The 16,807-nt window shown below is 47.8% G+C and overlaps 1 protein-coding gene across 2 annotated transcripts in view; it reads right to left on the reverse strand.

Moving 5' to 3' along the window:
- LOC140384543 (uncharacterized) overlaps positions 1–16,807 on the reverse strand; it is a 246,255-nt gene that overhangs the window by 170,493 nt on the left and 58,955 nt on the right. For both annotated transcript variants that reach the window (XM_072466336.1, XM_072466335.1), the window contains one exon: positions 11,216–11,382. In XM_072466336.1, coding sequence (XP_072322437.1) covers positions 11,216–11,382 — 167 coding nt within the window. The remainder of the gene's footprint in view (positions 1–11,215; positions 11,383–16,807) is intronic.

Consider the following 16,807-nt stretch of genomic DNA (forward strand, 5'->3'; position numbering starts at 1 on the left):
TGAAGTAGCTAAATGCTTGCAATAACCTCAAACAAAATTTAATATATCATAAAACTTGTAAATTGTAAATTGGACTCATGCATAATTATTTCTTTACAATTCTCTTTATAGCTCTATAATTTGTAGCTACATAAACTATAAGTTCTATTTCTGTGTGCATAGAACATAGTGCAAAAGGAGACCATTCGGCCCATCGAGTCTGTACCGACCAACTTAAGCCCTCACTTCCACCCAATCCCCCTAACCCAATAACCCCTCCCAACCTTTTTGGACACTCAGGGCAATTTAGCATGGCCAATTCACCTAACCTGCACATCTTTGGACTGAGAGGAAACTGGAGCACCCGGAGGAAACCCACACAGACACGGGGAGAACGCGCAGACTCTGCATAGACAGTGACCCAGCGGGGAATCAAACTTGGGGCTCTGGCACTATGAAGCAACAGTGCTAACCACTATGCTACCGTGCTGCCCTACAGCAGCATAGGGTATGCATGACTGCAAATTACAGATTTTTTGATACTTGCTTACAATTAGTTACATATAACAGAAAATACTCAGGTCATATACTTATAAAGGTTTTTTCCTCTCCTACTAAAATATTACTGCTGGGGTGGCATGGTGGCACAGTGGTTAGCACTGCTGTCTCATGGTGCTGAGGACCTAGGTTTGATCCTGGCACTGGGTCACTGTTCGTGTGGAGTTTGCACATTCTCCCGGTGTCTGTGAGGGTCTCACCCCCATGATCCAAAGATGTGCAGAGTAGTTGAATTGGCCACCCTAAATTGCCACTTAATTCAAGAAAAAGAACTGGATACTCTAAATTCATTTTTAAAAAACTAAAATATTAAAACTTTTAGTAAGCGTGAATATATACCTGTTAAAACTGCAGATGTATATGTCTCAGATGTAGAGTGCTTTTCAGAGGCTTTGCCTGTTGCAATTACAGAGGAGATACCAAGCTTGGTGCATCTTTGTGTTTTTGTTGGTTAGGCATTAGCTAATGAGGAGTTAGGGGAGTTGATGAAAAGTGGGGTTTTCACAAATAAAAACATCTATTCACAGGCTTTTATTGCAACAGTAATCAGGCTTCAGAGATACAAAAAACACACACAACCATTGAAAGGAGCCTCAAAGCTATTGGAAATCAGTCCGAACTCCATGGCAGCCGTTGCTGCCTCGGGACTTGTGAACCTAAAATCTCATCTTGTCACCCACTGGGGGTAACAGTCCACAGTTGGGGAAGCCATGCTTTGGAGATTGCACCTACCTCGTCAGATTGGATGTAGGGATGATAGTTGCTTCTTAGTATCTTCAGCTAATTAGGGCAGTGTAAAGGCCCAACAAGGAAAAGCAGCAGGCGTGGAGGCCATTCATCTGTTTTTGACAATAGCCAGAAGGATCCTAAACAAAACCAGTGATATTGAGTGTGGTAGATTGCTTTCCGATCTAACCTGCCCACTCCAATTGGCAAGATTAGGATCCTGTTACAGCATGGCAAGAAACCAATAAGCAGCAATTAAGGCCAATCTCCATCCATGAACAGGAAGAACCCCCTATCTAAAGGCCTCCCATGATCTAATCAACTCCCCAGCGAGTGATCACAGGGGTGCCTTTTAGCACTACTATTTAAAAACGTGAAGCTAGGGAAATTGCTGCTGTGGGGATCTGAGGCCCCCGCAGAACAGAGCCCCATCTGTGGTAATATGGTGAAGGTCACTGACTATGGCCTAGGCCGCAGAGCTGTAGGCTATCACTAATAGGGAATTGGCAATGTTAGTAATGGGAGAACCACACAGCTCCCAAGTGGATACTGTGGGTAGATGTGCAATGTCGCAGGCGGGTTTTACTGCCTAGCATCCCAATCAGACTTTGCGGACGGACACATTGCCTGAACATTTGAGGCTGCACAGCTGCAGGGGCATCTGCCAACAATCATACATCCATGAGCTGGGCCGCAACACTGGGGACACCCCTGCTAACAGAGGGTGGGTGTAAGTATCGGTGGGGCCCCAGTTCTGTTCCCAGCAGGGGTCCGGGGTTCGGTGCCTAAGGACCCCTGAGGTGTGGTCGGGGGTGCATGTGCAGGGCATGATCCACCGGCACAACCGGCTCATTGAATGGCACCAAGAGAGACGGCGGGGAATGAAACGGTGGGGGAGGCTTGGGGGATTAGTGGGTAATGGGGTGGAAGACTTATTGATTGTCCTTCTCACAACCTCTCCAATTCCTGGCAGATATCATAGTATGGATGATATTGTGGACCCCACAGCAGCTGCCTCCGGGGTGGCATTTATAGTCCAGGCGACTAGATGCCGGAGAAGGCGGCAGGGTTGGCAGAGAGATAGCAGCCCATGTGCAAGGAATGAAGGAGGACTTTAGGAGGTGGGTTGTGTTGCCTTTGCCGTTGGCTGGAAGGGTCAGGACGGTAAAGGTGACGGTGTTTTTGTTCGTGTTTCAGAATCTCCTGATTTCTGTTCACTAGACTTTTTTTAGTAGGGTGAAGAAGATGATTCTGGGTTTGTATGGGTGGGTAAGGTTCCACTGACCAGAAGGGTGCTTTTGGAAAGGGATAGGCTGGGGGGGGGGGGGGGGGGGGGGGAAGGGGGGGGGGGGTTGCTGCTGGCGCTTCCAAATCTGCAGAATTATTATTGGGCGGCGAACATACCTATGGTTTGGAGGTGAGCGGTGGAGGAGAGGTCAGTGTGGGGATGGATGGAGGAGGATTCATGTAAAGGGACCAGTCTGGGGGTGCTATTGTTGGCACCTCTTCCATTCTCGCCAGCCTTGCACTCCACGAGCCCGGTGGTGATATCAGTGTTGAGGGTGTGGAATCAATGTTGGCAGCACTGTAGGATGGAAGGCATGTCCCTGTGGCCGCCGATTTTGTGTATGTTCTGGCGGGACTGGATGTGAGGTTTCGGGGTGGGGCGGTTGGGGATAGAATATTTTCAGGATCAGGGGTGGCACAGTAGAGCAGTGGTTAGCACAGCTGCCCACACAGGGCCGAGGACCCGGGTTCGATCCAGGCCCCCGGTCACTGTCTGTGTGGAGTTTGCACATTCTCCTTGTGTCTGCGTGGGTCTCACCCCCACAACCCAAAATAATGTGCAGGATAGGTGAATTGGCCATGCTAAATTGCCCCTTAAGTGAAAAAAACATTGGGTACTCTAAATGAAAAAAATAATATTTTGGGGTCATATTTGTGGGGTGTAAGTTTGTGGAATTGTAGGTGCTTGAGGAGCTGTCCTTGCTGCCTTAGGGGAATAGGCTCAGGTACATACAGGTGTGGGACTTCTTGAGGAAAGAGGGGGGTTCATTACCTCACCTGCTATCTCCAATGCTACAGGACTGGCTGCTGTCTGTGGATGAGATAGGCGAGGGCAAGGTGTCAGATATAAATGGGGAGCTGATGAAGAGGGAGGACGCCCCAGTGGAGGAGGTCTGGCACAAGTGGAAGGAAGAATGGGATGGACGATGCAAGCTGGGGTGTGGAGTGAGGCTCTGTGGAGGATAAACTCGTCCTCGCCGTGTGCAAGACTGAGTCTCATTCAGTTTAAGGTGGTGCATTGGGCTCATATGACGGGGTCTAGGATGAGCTGGGTTTTTTCCAGGGGTGGAAGATAGGTGTGGGTGGTATGCAGGGAGATCGGCGAACCATGTCCATACATTTTGGGCATGTCTCTGGTTGGAGGGGTTCTGTGAAAAGTTTTCGAACGTAATGTTAAAGATTTTGGGAGTGGAGGTGGCGATATTTGGGGTGTCGGAGGATCCGGGAGTGCAGGTGGGGAGATAGGCTGACAAAGTGGCCTTTGCCTCCCTGATAGCCCGGAGACGGATCTTGCTGTGCTGGCGGGAGTCAGAGCCGCTGCAAAATGGGGTCATGGTTGAGCGCATTGGCAGACGTCCTCCACCTGGAACAAAATCAAGTTTGCCTGAAGAGGGGTGGAGGAGGGGTTCTCCACAAGATGCAGTCTGTTCATCAACCTCTTTAAGGGGCAACACTTTGTGTGTGGGGGAGGTTCTTTATGGTTTGTTTGGATTTGGAGGTGCTGGGTGTAAAAAGAGGTGGAGAAGGCGGTACGGGGAATAAGAAAAAACAAAGAAGCAAAGATACAGCACAGGAACAGGCCCTTCGTCCCTCCCAGCCTGCGCCGATCCAGATCCTTTATCTAAACCTGTCTTCTATTTTCCAAGGATCTACTTCCCTCTGTTCCCCGCCCGTTCATATATCTGTCTAGATGCATCTTAAATGATGCTATCGTGCCCGCCTCTACCACCTCCGCTGGCAAAGCGTTCCAGGCACCCACCACCCTCTGCGTAAACAACTTTCCACGTACATCTCCCTTCAACTTTCCCCCTCTCACCTTGAAATCATGACCCCTTGTAATTGACACCCCCACTCTTGGAAAAAGCTTGTTGCTATCCACCCTGTCCATACCTCTCATAATTTTGTAGACCTCAATCAGGCCCCCCCTCAACCTCCGTCTTTCCAACGAAAACAATCCTAATCTACTCAACCTTTCTTCATAGCTAGCACCCTCCATACCAGGCAACAACCTGGTGAACCTCCTCTGCACCCTCTCTAAACCATCCACATACTTCTGGTAATGTGGCGACCAGAACTGCACGCAGTATTCCAAATGTGGCCTAACCAAAGTCTTATACAACTGTAAAATGACCTGCCGACTCTTGTACTCAATACCCTGTCCGATGAAGGCAAGCATGCTGTATGCCTTCTTGACCACTCTATCGACCTGCGTTGCCATCTTCAGGGTACAATGGACCTGAACTCCCAGATCTCTCTGTACATCAATTTTCCCCAGGACTCTTCCATTGACCGTATTGTCTGCTCTTGAATTAGATCTTCCAAAATGCATCACCTTGCATTTGCCTGGATTGAACTCCATCTGCCATTTCTCTGCCCAACTCTCCAATCTATCTATATTTTGCTGTATTCTCTGACAGTCCTCCTCGCTATCTGCAACTCCACCAATCTTAGTATCATCTGCAAACTTGCTAATCAGACCACCTATACCTTCGTCCAAATCATTTATGTATATCACAAACAACAGTGGTCCGAGCACGGATCCCTGTGGAACACCACTAGTCACCTTTCTCCATTTTCAGACACTCCCTTCCACCACTACTCTCTGTCTCCTGTTGCTCAGCCAGTTCTTTATCCATCGAGCTAGTACACCCTGAACTCCATACGACTTCACTTTTTCCATCAACCTGCCATGGGAAACTTTATCAAACGCCTTACTGAAGTCCATGTATATGACATCTACAGCCCTTCCCTCATCAATTAACTTTGTCACTTCCTCAAAGAATTCTATTAGGTTTGTAAGACATGCACAAAACCATGCTGCCTATCACTGATAAGTCTATTTTCTTCCAAATGTGAATTGATCCTATCCCTCAGTATCCTCTCCAACAGTTTGCCGACCACTGATGTCAAGCTCACAGGTCTATAATTCCCTGGATTATCCCTGCTACCCTTCTTAAACAAAGGGCCAACATTAGCAATTCTCCAGTCCTCCAGGACCTCACCCGTGCTCAAGGATGCTGCAAAGATATCTGTTAAGGCCCCAGCTATTTCGTCCCTCGCATCCCTCAGTAACCTGGGATAGATCCCATCCGGACCTTGGGACTTGTCCACCTTAATGCCTTTTGGAATACCCAAAACCTCCCCCTTCCTTATGCTGACTTGACCTAGAATATTTAAACATCCATCCCTAGCCTCAACATCCGTCATGTCCCTCTCCTTGGTGAATACCGATGCAAAGTACTCATTAAGAATCTCACCCATTTCCTCTGACTCCACGCATAAATTCCCTCTTTTGTCTTTGAGTGGGCCAATCCTTTCTTTAGTTACCCTCTTGCTCCTTATATACGAATAAAAGGCTTTGGGATTTTCCTTAACCCTGTTAGCCAAAGATATTTCATGACCCCTTTTAGCCCTCTTTATTGTGCGTTTGAGATTTGTCCTACTTTCCCGATATTCCTCCAAAGCTTCATCAGTTTTAAGTCGCCTAGATCTTATGTATGCTTCCTTTTTCATCTTAGCTAGTGTCACAATTCCACCCGTCATCCATGGTTCCCTAATCTTGCCATTTCTATCCCTCATTTTCACAGGGACATGTCTGTCCTGCACTCTAATCAACCTTTCCTTAAAAAACTCCCACATTTCAAATGTGGATTTACCCTTAAACAGCTGCTCCCTAGCAATCCACATTCCCTAGCTCCTGCCGAATTTTGTAATACTTGGCCTTTCCCCAATTTAGCACTCTTCCTTTAGGACCACTCTCGTCTTTGTCCATGAGTATTCTAAAACTTACGGAATTGTGATCGCTATTCCCAAAGTAATCACTGACGGAAACTTCAACCACCTGGCCGGGATCATTCCCCAATACCAGGTCCAGTATGGCCTCTTCCCGAGTTGGACTATTTACATACTGCTCTAAAAAACTCTCCTGGATGCTCCTTACAAATTCTGCTCCATCTATGCCTCCAACACTACATGAGTCCCATTCAATGTTGGGGAAGTTAAAATCTCCCATCACGACCACCCTATTGCTCCTACATTTTTCTATAATCTGTCTACATATTTGTACCTCTACTTCACGCTCGCTTTTGGGAGGCCTGTAGTAAAGTCCCAACAATGTTACTGCACCCTTCCTATTTCTTAGCTCTACCCATATTGCCTCAGTGCTCGAATCCTCCATCGTGCCCTCCTTAATCACAGCTGTGAAATCATCTCTGACCAGTAATGCAACTCCTCCACCCCTTTTACCTCCCTTTCTATCCCTCCTGAAGCATCTATACCCCGGGATATTTAGTTGCCAGTCTTGCCCTTCCCTCAACCAAGTCTCAGTAATACCAATAACATCATATTCCCAGGTACTAATCCAAGCCCTAAATTCATCTGCCTTACCTGCTACACTTCTCGCATTGAAACAAATGCACCTCAGATCATCTGTCCCTTTGCGTTCATTATCTCTTCCCTGTCTACTCTTCCCCTTAGTCACACTGAGTTTATTATCTAGTACCTTACTGGCTTTGGTTGCTGCCTCTTTACTGACCTCTAACTTCCTAATCTGGTTCCCATCCCCCTGCCACATTAGTGTTAATTGTGTATGTTTACTGTTGCTATTTGCACGTTTCTGTTCTGTACATATTTGAAAATACCTCCAATAAAACATTTTTTTTTTTTTTTTTTTTAAAAGGTCACCGCAGCCCTGAAATTTTATGCGTCAGGTTGATTCGAGCGGGGACTTGTGTGGCATATCCCAACGTACAGCCAACAAATGCATCCGTAAAGTCACGGATTCCCTGATTGCCCGGGCAGATGACAATGTAAACTTTGACCTGGACCAAGCCCACAAGATGAACGGGCAGCAGGATTCTCTGCCATCACCGGGATGTCCCAGCTCCACGGGGTAATAGGTTGGTTAACAGGAAAGCATTCCACACCCTGAACATCCAACTTATGTGCGACCACCATCTGAAAATCATGCACATGTGTGCACACTTCCCCGGGAATGTGCACGACAGTTACATCCTGGGGCAGTCGGAGATTCCTGATGTCTTCGAGGGACACGCTACGATGACCGGTTCATTCTTGGGGGATAAGGAGTGCCAGCTTAGGACCTGGCTAATGACGCCAGTGTGGAGGCCGGTAGCCAATGAGGAGACCCAATACGAGCCCATCTGGCCACCCGGGCTGTCATTGAGCGGTGTATCGGGCTGCTTAAAATGCGGTTCCAATGCCTCAACCTCTCAAGGTGAACTGCAGTACACCCTTTGAGGTGGTCTGCTGTGCCCTCCATAACCTGACACCACAGCGGGCAACATGCTGAAGGTAGAGGAGGAGGAGCATGTGGCCACATGGGAGGAGGAGAACGAGGAGGAGCAGGACCTATAGGGCTGGAGGACAAGCCTGGGGAGGACCCGCAGGAGTAGCTGGAGGATGGGGTCAGGTGGCGGCGGTGAGGGTCTGGCATGCCCAGAGGGCCAGGGAGGACCTCAACATTGCCCGCATCACATAGGATGTGGCTTTGTCTGTCATCTCGCCGCACTCCCCATCCCACCAATCATTCCCCCCCCCCCAACAACCATCCACCTCCGCCCCTAACCTGATCCGTCTCCACCTCCCCGTTACTCAATTCCATTTCCCCCACACCCACCATCTCCTGCACCGTAGCATTTGGGATTCCTCCAATGGGGTATGGACCCACTGTAATGTTGCTGATATCCACCTCTCAATATCACGCCCGCACCCCAGGTTCTACATCAGCTCCAGGATAACTTGGTCAAGATGCTCAGCATATGACTGGGACCCAGCTGGGCCCTGGGATCTGGCAGACCTCTGACTACTGTCCCAGCTGGATGTTCATGGCTCCACCTGGTGTGCATCAGCAATTGTGTAGTGCTCCCCAGATTGTGCCCAGAAGCCTGTCCATTACTTTCGCCCACCGAGGTGTGTGTTTCTGCGCTAGTGGAGGGTGGGGATGATTGCGGTGATGCCAGCATGGTGGCATCCTCCGAGCGCTCCTCTGAGGTGCCCTCATGGGCGGTAGTGGGGGCACCCTGGATGGGATGGTGACATCGGATGGAGATCCTGCAGGATATTGGATATGTGATCAGTGGGAGGGAAGGTTCATTCTGTCTGGCATGAACAATTCACATGTGACGGGTCATCTGGGTAGGACTGGTGGATACTCACCTCTATGGCACAGGCCGATCTCAGTATCGGTGACTGATCCATCTTTGGCCTCCCCCACAACCTCCAGGGCCTGTTCCTTGTAGGGGATGAAGACTCTGACATCTGGTACCTCACTGCTGGTCTGGGCACTCTCCCATCTGATGTGTGCCAACTTCTCCTGCTGGTGCAGAGAGAGGGCATTGTAAGCTGCACACTTCATGCATCATGGGGCAGGGGTGTATGGTGGAGGTTAAGCATGGGCACGGCCGCTGGGCATGGGAAGTGTACAGGTGGGTGCCCAGGGTGTGCTGAGGCTCAGGCATGGTATTGTGCTGGGAGTAGTATGGTGCCACCGCAGGACTGTTGGGGTGGTGTGTGTGTGTATGTGTGTGTGTGTGTGGGGGGGGCGGGGGGGGGGGGGGGGGGGAGTGGCAGGCAGGACCGGTGCCAGGGGACCAATACCAACTCATATGTGTGGAGGTCATTGGGCTGCTTACGGCACTGGGTGTCAGTCTTCCTGGTGACGGCTGCTGCCATTGCCTCCCAGGCGGCACTGTCTGCCCTGTGGCTGACCCTCCGACCCCCTCGGGGGAACAATACTCCACTGCGCCCAACAGCCTGGCCAGGTCGGCATCTCCGAATCGTGGGGCTGGTCTGCGAGGTGACATGTGTGCTGTCTGGGGTTTGCTCTGCCGGATCAGTTTAAGAGCTGCTCCCTCTCATTAGCGGGGCATGTTAAGCGAGGTCCAGGCGAATCAGCTGCCGGGACAGTCTTTTCCGGCAAAGCCAGTGAAGCATCATGAAGTGCCTTAAATAACATTAGATACCGGTGATGGCCTTGCCGGGTTGGCCGTAGGGAAACACCCGGCTGTTCCTGCTCACTACTGCACTTCGAAACATTTCCGTTAGATCACACTCAATGAGCCTAGGATTCATATCTGCAATTCCAGGTTAGACTGTCTGAGGTTGAACCAGAGTCTTCATAACCTTGGTGTCATATATGATCATGTGAAGAGCTTCCACCTCATAACTGGATCATCATTAAAACTGATTATTCCTATCTCTGTAACATTATCCGACGCCATCGCTGTCTCAGTTCAAAAGCTACCAAAACCCTTACCCAAAACCTTGTTCCTGCTAGACATGACTGCACACATCTGGACAGCCTCCTAAGTTCTTCACCATCTCAACTTGAGATCATCCAAAGCTCTACTACCCATGTGCTAACTTGCACCGAGAACCATTCACTCATCACCCCCATGCTCATTAACTACAATGGCTCCCGATCACTAATCTTCTTCTCCCCTACAACCCTCCCAAGATTTCTGCACCCCTCTAACCATGGCCTCTTGAGCACCCCCCATTTGAATTACTGACCATTGGCAGCATGTCTTCATCGGCCACAGCTCTAAGCTCAGGAATTCCCTCTCTAAACGTTTCTGCTCCTTGTCCACTCCTTTGAGACTCTCCTTAAAAAATTGAGCAAGGATTTGGTCATCAGACTTAATATTCCCTTATGTGGCTCAATGTCAGATTTGGTTTGATAATGTTCCTGCAGCGTATCTTGGGATGTTTCATCAAAGGTGCTATATGAATACAATTTGTTGATTTCGTACAAGCCCATTTTCCCTCCAACCCAGCCCTAGTCACCTATTTGTGCAGGTTTTGCCTCTGATTGGATGTACCAGAATTGTGAAGTCACAACTCTTTAATATTCATCTCAGCCCAGCAGTATCTCTCTCAGGCCAATGTCCATTGTGCATATCTGATGAGCCTTGGTACAGGGTAATAGGTCAGGTTGGGTTGAAAGCAACTGGGCGGCTGGAATTCTGACCTAAAGAGGATAATCTTGACATGGTCACTTAGCATTGACTGCACAGCTGAGATGACCATATCCTCAACTAATGTCCATAGCTGTAAACTTTCAGTAGGGATGACTGGACATTGAAGGGTGCAGTACCAAAGTTAAACTTCTGGTACTGGACAGGCAGTCCAGAGCCCTGGACTAACAATCTGTGAGATGTGAGTTTAAATCCCACGACATCAGGTGAGGAACTTAATTTCAGTTAATTAAATAAATCTGAAGTAAAAAGCAAGTATCAATAATGGTGATGATGAAACTATCAGATTGTCATAAAAACCCATTTGGTTCACACATGTCCTGTACGAAGGAAATTTGCCATTCATACCCAGCTTGGCCTGTATGTAACTTCAGACCTTCATCAATGTGGGCGACTCTGAACTGCATGCCCTCTGAAATGGTCTAATAAGCCATTCATTGTCGAAAATGCAACAAGAGATAGGCAATATATCACATGAATGAATAAAAGAGATGTAATTATGATGGGAACTCTGGCCTGATTTCCACAACTAGGGTCATTATTGTTGTTAATTAACACCTATATTCCACTACTGGGCAATTTGCCTGAGATCAGCTAGTTTAGTACACAGCAGATAGGAAACCTGGCCTCCCCATCCTTCTGGCTCCAAACACAGCATTATTACATACCAGTAATTTAGTGCCACATCCTGAGAGGGGGATCTTCAGCAAGAGGTGAGTGGTATTACCAGTGATGTTACAGGAAGCATCATTGAGCTGCAGGTTACTTTCTGGTAGGTTTGCTACCAAACTTCTTGGAACAGTCAGAATCATTGCATCAGTCAAGCACTGAAGATCTGTGACATACAGAGAGACATGAGTGAGCTTTTCAGTTATGGTGCAACAAAGCAACCTACTCATTTTACATAACACATCCAGTTGTGTCACACTGCCATTTCGCAGAGGGTGCTATTGCTCAATATTAATTTGCTGTCAGCTGTTGGCTGACACCACTACATCTCTGGCTTCATGCTTTGTATTTTAAAACAATCTCCTATCTCTATTGCAAGACGGGGAACCAGATGGACAATGTAACAGCTTCAATGCTTTGACTGTATCACAGCCTTGCAGCACACAGCCCGTCATTGTTCCTCATTAAAATCCAAAGTTATGCTCAGGAGGTTTCTATTACACAGCTTAAATCATGGAACAGTAGATAAAAAATGGGCATATGTAATGATTCTCTGTAATTAGTAATGCACAAAATCTCCTTCTCAGTGATATTGTCAGTAGGGTTTTTTTGATCAAATATCAAACGGTTTTGTTCAGAATGTTAGCAGGTTCTTCAGACTTGCTGAGGCAAGTTTTGTTTGTTGTTCACCTTTATGCCACTGAAATAATGTTACATTAATCAAGTTATTCATATGGCAGGAATAACAAAAATCTTTTAAATTCATTTATGGAATGTGGGCTCCACTGGTTAGGCCAGTGTTTATTGCCCATCCCTAGTTGCCCTTCAGAAGGTGGTGGTGAGTTGTCTTCTTGAACCGCTACATTCCATGAGGTGTAGGTACACTCACTGTGCTGTTAGGGAGGGAATTCCAGGATTTTGCCCCAGCAATAGTGAAGGAATGGCGATAAATTTCCAAGTCAGGGTAGTGCGTGATTTGGATGGGAATCTCTAGGTGGTGGGGTTCCAGGTATCTTCTGCTCTTATCTTTCCAGATGGTAGTGGTCGTGAGTTTGGAAGGTGCTGTCTAAGGAACCTTGGTGACTCACTGCATCTTGTAGGTGGTAGACACGGCTGCCACTGTTCGTTGGTGGTGGAAGGTTTGAATGTTTGTGGAAGGGGAAGCAATCAAGCGGGTGTCGAGCTTCTTGAGTGTTGTTGGAGCTGCACTCATCCAGCCAAGTGGAGAATATTTCATTACACTCCTGATTTCGGTCTTGTAGATGGTGGACATGGTTTGGGGGGGGGGGGGGGGGTGGGTCAGGAAGTTAATTACTCGCCATAGAATTCCTAACCTTTGACCTATCCTGGGAGCCAGAGTATGGCTAGTCCAGTTCAGTTTCTGATCAATGGTAACTCCCAGGGTGTTGGTTGTGCGGGATTCAGCAATGGTAATTTCATTGACTGTGAAGGGGCGGTGGTTAGATCCTCTCATGTAGGAGATCGCCATTGCCTGGCGCAAATGTAACTTGCCACTTGTCAGCCCAAGCCTGAATATTGTCCAGGTCTTGCTGCATTTGGACATGGACTACTTCATTATCTGAGGAGTCACGAATGGTGCTGAACATTGTGCAGTCATCCGCAAACATCCCCACTTCTGACCTTTTGATGGGAGGGAGTCATTGATGAAGCAGCTGAAGGTTGGGCCTATGACACTACCCTGAGGAACTCCTGCAGTGGTGTCCTGGAGCTGAGATGATTGACCTCCAACCTCCACAACCATTTTCCTTTGTGCCAGGTATGACTCCAACCAGTGGAGAGTTTTGCCCCGATTCACATTGACTCCAGTTTAGCTGCGGTTCCTTGATGCCATACTTGGTCAAATGCTGCCTTGATGTCAAGGGCAGTCATTCACACCTCATCTCTGGCATTCAGCTCTTTGGTCCATGTTTGAACCAAGGCTGTAATGAGGTCAGGAGCTGAGCGACCCTGGCCGAACCCAAACTGAGCGTCCTTGAGCAGATTATTGTTGAGTAAGTGCCGCTTGATAGCACTGTTGATGACTCCTTCCATCACTTTGCTGAGAGTAGACTGATAGGGTTATAATTGGCAAAGTTGGATTTGTCCTGTTCCTTGTGTATAGGACATAGCTGGGCAATTTCCCACATTGCCAGGTAGGTGCCAGTGTTGTAACTATACTGGAACAGCTTGGATGGGTGTGCGGCAAGTTCTGGAGCACAGGTATTCAGTACTATTGCCGGAATATTGTCAGGGCCCATAGCCTTTGCAATATCCAGTGCCTTCAGCCGTTTATTGATTCACCTGGAGTGAATCGTATTGGTTGAAGACTGACATCTGTGATACTGGGGACCACCAGAGGAGACCAAAATGGGTCAACCACTGGACACATCTGGCTGAAGATTATTGCGAATGCCTCAGCCTTGTCTTGTGTACATATGTGCTGGGCTCCTCGATCATTGAGGATGGGGATATTTGTGGAGCCTCCTCTTCCAGTGAGTTGCTTAACTGTCCACCACCATTCATGGCTGGATGTGGCAGGACTGCAAAGCTTAGATCTGATGTGTTTATTGCAGAATTACTTAGCTCTGTCTATTACTTATGGCTTATGATGTTTGGCACACAAGTAGTCCTGTGTTGTAGCTTCACCAGGTTGACACCTCATTATTTGGTATGTAACCCTAAGCTATTAAACACCAAAAACACTTTAAAAACAAGTTCTTATACTGTCTCATGCCTACAATTTGTTTCAACAGTAATGAGATGGCCCAAACTTATTTTGATCATGCAAGCCTCTGTCTATCAGAAGGCAGATTAATTTGGAGAATTAATAAGTCTGAAGATAGGAGGCCATTCGCTCCATTGTGTCTGCACCGGCCCTTGGAAAGAGCACCCTACATTAGGATGGTTTATTTTGTGTATAATATGTGAGGAAACAAAATGTAGTCTACAGTAAAATTTAATCTACTTCAGAATGTTTGTCATCTAGAAAATAATGAAACCTGCTGCATGCACTATCCCCATTCGGGGCTAAAGATAGTTTTAAACCAGTAATCCGTCTAATACCTGATGTGTTATGTACTCTGAGATAACACAGGCTGCAACTCGATGCAGCTTTGACCAAGATACTCCAGACTTTGAAGTAAGTTCAATGTGATTTATTGAACCATTAGCACAGTTCTCTATGAGTTCGACTCTCCTGCTAATCTTGCGATAGGATCTCAGTCCAACTAACCAGTCTCCTTTAAGCCACGTGGTGGGTGTGATGCTTCTGATCTGCCCCTGTCCTACTCTCTAAGTGTTGCCTATGGAAAGAGAAAGAGCATGTGTGCCCTGTCCTTTTATATGGGTTGCCCCCTTGTGGTAGTGTCACCTCTGGGTGTCTTGACTCCCCATTGATCGTGTCCTATTCTATGTGTTCATTAGCTGTATGTCTGCATGTCATGATGTCTCTGGTGCTCCCTCTAATGTTTACTTAGTTGTAGTGTATTTACATTAACCCCTTGTGTATTTACAGTGATGCATATCACCACATCCTCCCTTTTTTCGTGTATGTTGTTCAAGAAAATTGAACAAAATAGGTAGATAAGTGATGACATATACAAGTCATGATGATAGTGATGATTATACAATACCAAATAACGTTTATGAGTCCAAAGTTCATGAATTTATATGGTCGAGTGGCTTTCTTGTTTTGTTATTGAAGTGTCGATGTTGATGTTGTCATTTCCTTGTGAACGCCGTAGGTGTTCAGGGGGTGTTCAAATGGTCAAATCACTTTGTTGTCTGATTTGGACTCTTTTTTTCTTTCGATGCTTGTGGTAGCAATTCTTGATGTCATCTTTCCTGTCTGACCTGGACTGGTGTCTGTGTTTGCGACATTGAAGCAGTATGTCATCTGCCTTAAAAGCTGGTTTGCTTGTTCGTAGTGGAGCAAACTTGAATCGGTGAGATTCGTTGTCATGCCATGGTATGGCTGTACTCTTGCCAGTGTTAGGAGCTGTGCTGTTACATTGTCCTGCATTTGCAGAATTGTACTATGTCGTACCAGTCATTATTCCAGCATGGTTGGGTTTGTCGTGCTTGTTGTTGACGTTGGTGCCTTTGGTATGCTTCTTGTTGTTGTGCTCAATGACCATCCCGAGTGGATAATGCAAGTCTTTCACAAAGTTACTTGTGGCAGTGTCCTTCGTGGCATCTGCTGTTTCACTGAGCGTGCCGTCTCTGATTCCTCGGCGCTCCCTGTCTGGAGTCATGTCCGGTTCACTGGAATCAACTTTGGCTTGTCGATGCTCCCCGTCTGGAGCCCTTTCTGGTTCACCTGAATCACCTTTGGTTTCTTGATGCTCCCCGTCTGGAGTCATTTCAGGTTCTTGTGGAGAGGCTCGAGTAGATGAGGTTTGAATTAACGTGGTGTCACTGGAGTCACTAGTAGCCTCACTTTGATTGTCGAGTGCCTCTGTACATACTAGTTGAGATCTGTCAGTCTCGCTGAGATGTCGCACATCTTGTATGGGAATTGTGAAGCCTTTGTCACTTGTCGCACATGCAGTGGGTAGACCTTCAGTGTCTTCTTGTCGGTTAGATGAGCTAGGTAGACTGTTAGAGTCTTCTTCTGGTGTCTCAAATAATCTGGGTAGACTGTCATAGTCTTTTTGTTGTTCACGTGAGCGTGGTAGACTATCATAGTCGTCTTGCTGTGCACTTGAGCGTGGCAAACTTGCATCGTCTGCTGCTGGTTGCTCAGATAAGGTTGCTAGACCTTCATGGTCTTGTTCATGCAAGGACTGCGATCTGGAGTCTTGCATTGCTTCCATTGTGGAGTCTGTTAAAGAGCTCGCTGTGGAGGCTGGTATCGCTCTCTCTGTGGAGTCTGGCATCGTTCCCCGTGTGGAGTCATGCAGTGGTCTCGCTGTGGAGTCGATCTGTGCGCTCTCAACGGAGTCGTGCAGTGGTCTCACTGTGGAGTCTTTCTGTGTTCTCTGTCTGGAGACGTGCAGTGGTCTCGCTGTGGAGTCTGTCAGCGCTTTCTGTGCGGAGTCAGGGACTCTTCGTGGTGTGTGGACCACTCTCTGTGTGGATTCGGGGACTCTTCGTGGTGCGTGGACCACTCTTCGTGGTGCGTGGACCACTCTTCGTGGTGCGTGGACCACTCTTCGTGGTGCGTGGACCACTCTTCGTGGTGCGTGGACCACTCTTTGTGGTGCGTGGACCACTGGTTTGGTGTCAGGCCGCTCTCTGTGGGCTTGTACCGCTCTCTGTCTCTTGGCGTCAGGTCGCAGCAGAATCCTGTACTCATGGGTCGGGATGTTGTCTATGCTCGGCTGAGGATCCTCAAATCCGAAGAACTCATCCATCACTGTGTCGGATGCTTCAATATGTACAACGTATCTCGTTGCGGTTCGGATTTGGTACTGAGGTCGTCACGTCCAATGATAAAATCATCGTCTGAGTCGTCGTCTTCAAGGACTAAATCATCTCTTAGGGCGGTGCTAACTGCTTGTTGCAGGGTTCTGCGGCGGTTACTTTCAGCTACTGGTCGAAATTCAGGCACCGTGCTGTCGTTCCAGGTGAAAGAATTGTGTTTTCTGGCG

This window comes from Scyliorhinus torazame, chromosome 10 (assembly GCF_047496885.1).
Source record: "Scyliorhinus torazame isolate Kashiwa2021f chromosome 10, sScyTor2.1, whole genome shotgun sequence".
NCBI lineage: Eukaryota > Metazoa > Chordata > Chondrichthyes > Carcharhiniformes > Scyliorhinidae > Scyliorhinus > Scyliorhinus torazame.